The following is a 6,309-nucleotide window of genomic DNA, read 5'->3' on the forward strand; positions in this document are numbered from 1 at the left end:
CCTCCTATTGGATAATGAGTTAGCCATCATTAATGATGGCCAACTCATTATCCAATAGGAGAGAGACACCTCACTTGTCCCCTCTATTGGTCCCATATTTTGGGTCCTTGAGGAATTTTTCTACATAAAAAGATGCAATAATCCTAAGCCATACCACAACTTTAAGGAAGAAATCCTGCACTATATTAGCATCTCTCATTATCATTTACCATAGTGGGTGGCCGACCGCGCTAAAATTAAGATGAAAACTAACAAGGACCACAAGATTAAGCTCATTTTAAAAAGTTGCAACAGGCAAGAACAAGATTGCTGCTCCTTCACAAGGTACAGAAGTAATAAAGAAGACGGTGAGGCGTGCAATGAATAAATCAACTAAAAGAGCAAGCTCATGGACAAACAACTTCAGTCCTTCAAAGCGCCAATGTATGTGACGAACCCTAAAAGTAGTAGCATCTACTACATGTACACATCAAATGGACAAATAAAGGAAGAAAAAGATCACAACCTCGAGTCTCAAAGATCATGTTGAAAGCAGCCGTATAAACGAAGACAAGAAAAAGATAAACATAAACATATATGATATACATAGAAAGGAAAAGAATAGTAACACGTCCAATCGCTGAAGATCCAGAGGCACACTAATGGAAACCTCTTAACAAGTCTTCGGACAGCAACCTTCTTGATGTTGTTGGGGCTGGGGGAGCCAGCCCAGGTATATCTCTGATGTTCTTGTTATTTGGATGTACAATCTAATAAAAAAACAAAGAGACGTTAGAGCAAATTTTGTGAGGAGAAGGGTATGTGCATGTGAGAAGGAACAAGAGCTAACCTTGACGACAATGATTGCAATCACACCACAAACTATTATAAATAGAAAGAACATGATGAATCTATCGCAGGCCACCTGAAAGGCATTGGGACATTGGGTCGTCGTGACAAATTCTTCGGGATGAGATAAATTGAAATATACTGCAAGAATTAAGCCAGGATGCTGCTACTGACCTGTCTACCAATCTCCTTCACAAGCTGAGTGGCCTTTTTGATAGAAAAGTGCACTGTATCCAGATCATTAACGATGCGGCCCATTTGGTCAGTCTGCAGATATTTTTTAAAGGATTAGAAGCTCTAGAAATAGAAATAAGCAGAGAACAGAGATGTTTCTCAACACTATCATCATTAACAAGGCTTTCTAAGAAACCTAAGGAAGGCCTAAATTTAAATTTCAACTCATCTACAGTCGGTGCTAAAGCATAAGATGATGCAACATTACTGGATTCCACAGCTCCTAAGTTGTAGAACAGTTCGTTAAAAGATAATAGTGGAAACTCGAGAGCTTATGAAAAATCCAAGAATTTTGTAAAAAAAAGTAATACAAGCCAAAGCCTTAGTAGAACCCAGCCAAGAAAATCACAGGATCCAATGCCCCTTAACTGAGGTAGGACTAATTGAAGTAGTATTTTAGACAGCATCGTAAGAAAAAGGCTGAATTTGTTTTTCTTCAAGAAAAGTGACTAGGCTAGGAAGTTGAGCATCACCTACGAAGATCTACAATGAGTAAATTAGGTATGATGGCGTCCACTTACTTGGCCCTTCAATGTCGTAGCAGTTTGAGTTCCTACTTCAACAGTTTGCTCCACAACCTAACAGGTAACACAATTAGATTGATACAAGGGGAAAAATAAACAAGAACTTTCACAAGGTTAGAAGAATACTATTTTTGAACGCTCAATAGCTTGGTCAGTCTCATCCAGAGTCTTCCTTCCAGCATTTACAAGTTCCTGATTAGACATTGCTGTACGAGAAAACAGTATTTAGCTCCCAAATGAATCAATTCTCAAGTTGTTATAAATCCCTCAAGCTTGTCAAAAGATTTGACTTGACAAGGAGGGTTTCCAATTGGAAGTAAAAAGAATAAAACAGAAGTGATGAAGAAAACTCTCTGCAATCAGCTTAGAATATTTCGCCAAATGCAGCCATGTCCAATGCAAGTACATGACTAAAGAATGAAACAGGTACTGCATTACAGAAACACCAAATATAACTTTCAAAGAAATAATTGTGCTAAAGAAGGCTAACAACATCATGAGAAATGCATAATGCTACACCTTAACGGTGTTTTCTAAATGTGAAACAGTAAAGAATATTTGAAAACAGACAACCCTTTCCTTAATAAACCAAGTATTAAGTATTTTGTGAAGAAGACCATGATCAACAGACCTTATCTGCTCAAGATCACGCATAAATAACCCTTTTTCATGCATTCATATAACCAAGTAAAAACATTTACTAAAGTACACTAATAATACATTAATAATTGACCTCAAGGCACTATTTATATTATGAGTTTATAAACCAAAACTGCTCACCAAATAAATAGATATCAATAGTTACCATCATTTCAGAAGGAAAACCAAATGATTACTGGTGACCGTAGCCACTAAAGCTGATATTTGCTTCTGCACTCTCCGGCATCTCATTAATTCAGTATCTACAACAGATTGGCTTTAAAAGAGATTAAACTAACAGGATTTGTTCATACCTTTCAATTTTGCATTTACACTCAATATACAAACTGATCAATGTTTTACTACAGATCCAGTTATCATCCTGGTTCATACACAAATAACTCCATCCAAAACTTACAACACTCTTAAATATATCAATATCTTCCACTGGGAAGAAACTGCTGTAATTTCTATCGCACGTGATGTGATACAGTATTCTTTCTCACGCTCGCATTCTGAAATCTAATAGTCGTATTAATCACCCGACTTGCATGATAAAAGAAGCTAATAATCTTCTTTCTCCAGGACTCAGTTTTTCAGTGTTTCCAAATTATCAGTCTTCTGTAAGTACCATTAGCATAAATAACTGCCAATATCATTTTGTCATCATATTATTAGCCATCAGTAATATAACAATTTGTTGGAACCCAAACCCATTTAAACATTGGATTTCGTAGTACTTTTGTGTAATAAACTTCTTAATGTTGACATTTGTTTGTCAGATATAGTCTTGGACAAGGTTAACTAACCAAATTTGTCGTCTGAAAAGAGAAAAAAGGAAAACATTTTACAATGACCAGGCCAAATAACTTTATTTTCTAAAGTATAATTTCCCTTATTTACCTATTAAATGCAATAGATGGAAGGACACGGGTGAGATGGAGATGAGTTTGCATTCTATATATATTTCAGATAGCACCATGTATGTGTTTGTAAGATTTATTTATCAAAACTAAATTATTTACTGATGTTTTAATACCAGTTCAGTTTCCACATTGAAGTTGGAAGAGAAACCTATAAGCACAATGTCTGCTTGGAGCTTTGATGGCATTATCATGGTATGAATAATGCAATATTTATCACAATTGGATCAAATAAGAGGATCTGGGAAGAAAGTATAAGCAGCACCACTTATTCTGATGTTTGCTTTTGTTCCCACGTCTCAATGCTTCAGATTTTATATTTCCTACACATCAAATCTAGATAAATGTTACATCAAAATTAGGTCAATAAATCCAGCAAAAAAGATTGTCAAAAGCAGCTTACAAAAATAAGTCGGCAAAGCTACTAAGCAGTAAGCACCAACAAATCAATAAAAGAATCTGTGATTTATTGACGTGAATCAGAGGGATCAAATACTATGAGCTAAGTCAGAAGGGGATGGATTTTTTTCATTGGAGATTTTCTATGCAATTTATTGACCAGACCATGTGAATGTACTCCAATACAACTATGATAACTTCTGTCCACATCAACCATCATCTGCTCTCGTGCAGTCAGTATATGAAGATCCATGTGCCCATATTGACCCATAACTCAAAAGTTTCCATGTTTCTATAGTGCATTGGTACTTCAAATTCAATCACTTGTTTCTCTTCAACCCAAACAATTTCTTGAGCAGTTCCAAGTTATATCCATGTGCAACGATGCATTACAAATTTGTTCCCGCTTTACATATAAATTCTCTCAATGTATTTATCCACACTTCCAATTCCACAAACAGTATGCGCACCATCTTTTGCTCAGTTACATTCAATATCCATGGCATAACTTCCCTGTAAATACCAAAGTTAATTTGCCTAAGTATCAATCGATGAATGTAGGGAACATTCAGGTTTCGAAATCAATTTGGGCACATGAACCTCCTTATTCATGATTCCTTGAAGGCTGTGACACCTGAAAAATAAATATATTCAACTCTTTCACACGACATATTCACAAGTATTGTTCAACGATGTTATTATAACCGTTGTCTTTCACACCCTCAATAGATCACATCTGTTCACAAATCCAAAGCATTCAACTGCTTCTCTTTCAATTATTGTAATTCAAAAATCCTAACAATCCTTCAATATACTTTCTTCAAAATAAAATGAGGAAATATTAGGCGGTGTACATAAGAAAGCTATTTTTTCAAAGCTGGTGTATAAATGAAGAAGAAAGTATCACCTGAAGCCATTTGTACATTGTCCTCAGCTGCAGGATCACTACCTCCAGCACCCATATCAAAGAGTTCAACCCTTTTATTACCGAGACTACTCGTGTACCTGCACGTCACGATATTGCACATGTCAGTTATTAAGCATCAAATAAGATCAAGAAGAATACACAACAAGACGAGTTCCTAGATAAGGTAACAACTGCTTCCATATGAAACGGGACCGCTATCTATTCTCCAAAACAATGGCCATTAAAAAGTGTCGACTATGATTGAACATATTCCTCTTTGCAGAATCTGTGAGTTTATTGATCTCTTACTTCCTTTCTTGTCCCTCCGAGATTCATAAATTACATATACTAAAGGAGTCACAAAAGAAAATAGGTGCATTCATTTTGATTTATGCAATTACAATCAAGAGGAACTATTCTTTCTCAACAACAAATTAAACTTACGTCTTTCTCAGGGCCACATATGAGTTCAGTTCTTTGATCTGCAGCAAGAAAACTGAACATATAATATATGAAAATAGTGATACTACACAAAGAGGCAAACAAAAAACCAAATCATACCATTGATTGCTTTTTCTCATTAAGCTGCTTATTGATCTCTGGAGGATTTCGACTCTCCTCGTCTTTAATTTGACGATCAAACTCTTTAATCAGCCTGCAAAATAGGAAGCAGGTTAAAGTTCAATAACATGAGATGACCAACAGCTTTCTGAAGCTGTGGAGAATCAGGAAATTTACAATTAGTAGATAATCTGCAAACAAACTCTAAAAAAATAGTTTTTGCTGCCAGGTAAGTTACTATTATCAAGGGATGAGTAGGAATCTGTATACAATGTCCCTCAAAACATTATGTAGCCTGTAGAGTTCCTCTTACAATAAAGTGGAAAAAGAAAAGATGGATGTAACACCTCTTACACTCCCTCATTTTCCCCGTGAGTTCCTCCAGCTGCTTAGTCTGTCGATTAGGATCTTTGATCTTATCCATTTTTTGAAATCCATTTCTGCGTAAAAAATAGCATAATACAAATTATTTTTATTAGATAATCAGAATAAGTTGGTGCTGCAACACATCCAATGCAATGTTATGAATAATAATCGCAATAACTATGAGCATGTCAGCCAACTTGGTCAAAGTGGATCATAACTCACTTTGCACGTTTAGTAACCAAATTTTAAGTGGAATATTTTGGATTATAATACATGAAAAAATAGCCTAGGTTTCCAAGGTTATTTAATCCATATGTTTGACCAAGAAAATGACAAAAAAGGCCCAAGTTTCTGCATCACTTCCTTTCCCCTTCTCTCCTTCGACTTGTAAGGGGTTTCGGTCAATTTACCCTCTTTACCAAACACCTAAAATTCTAATCCACTAGGGTACTTATAATCCACCAATGGATTATAACTAGTGGATTATAACCTAGGATTGCCAAAACATGCTATATGACCAACAAGCAAAAATTATATTATATACCAAAACAAATCCCTCCGTTGTCACTTGGCAACTACTTAGAACTTTGGATGTCCAAGTTTATTTTGCTGACAATTCAAATAAATGAAATATATGCTAATGATGGTAATATGAAAAGCATAAACAATTAACTTTCAAATTTCTCCATGCTAAATATTTACTTTTCCACAGCTTATTTTCTTCTTCTCTCTCCTTCTCTCAAGATTGCGTTAAGTTCCAAATTAATAAGTTTTACAATTATTATGTTAACAATAATTTTATTGTATACTATTTAGAGTGAAAGTGAAAGCAATATACAACTATCAAAAACATAGTATTGCAATATAATTGTTACAACAATGTTGCAATACTAAGTCCCATACATTGAATAGGGAAGAATCTAGCAAC

At 35.1% G+C, this 6,309-nt stretch overlaps 1 protein-coding gene across 1 annotated transcript in view; it reads right to left on the bottom strand.

Moving 5' to 3' along the window:
* LOC109849284 (novel plant SNARE 13-like) overlaps positions 356 to 6,309 on the bottom strand; it is a 9,542-nt gene continuing 3,588 nt past the window's right edge. Inside the window, exons 2-10 of the mRNA XM_020419094.1 lie at positions 5,363 to 5,455; positions 5,016 to 5,109; positions 4,899 to 4,936; positions 4,455 to 4,552; positions 1,713 to 1,792; positions 1,584 to 1,640; positions 1,003 to 1,095; positions 830 to 904; positions 356 to 749 (exon numbers count right to left, since the gene is read on the bottom strand). Coding sequence (XP_020274683.1) covers positions 639 to 749; positions 830 to 904; positions 1,003 to 1,095; positions 1,584 to 1,640; positions 1,713 to 1,792; positions 4,455 to 4,552; positions 4,899 to 4,936; positions 5,016 to 5,109; positions 5,363 to 5,455 — 739 coding nt within the window. The 3' untranslated portion in view covers positions 356 to 638. The remainder of the gene's footprint in view (positions 750 to 829; positions 905 to 1,002; positions 1,096 to 1,583; positions 1,641 to 1,712; positions 1,793 to 4,454; positions 4,553 to 4,898; positions 4,937 to 5,015; positions 5,110 to 5,362; positions 5,456 to 6,309) is intronic.

The sequence above is a fragment of the Asparagus officinalis genome, chromosome 7 (genome assembly GCF_001876935.1).
Source record: "Asparagus officinalis chromosome 7, Aspof.V1, whole genome shotgun sequence".
In the NCBI taxonomy this organism is placed as follows: Eukaryota; Viridiplantae; Streptophyta; class Magnoliopsida; order Asparagales; family Asparagaceae; genus Asparagus; species Asparagus officinalis.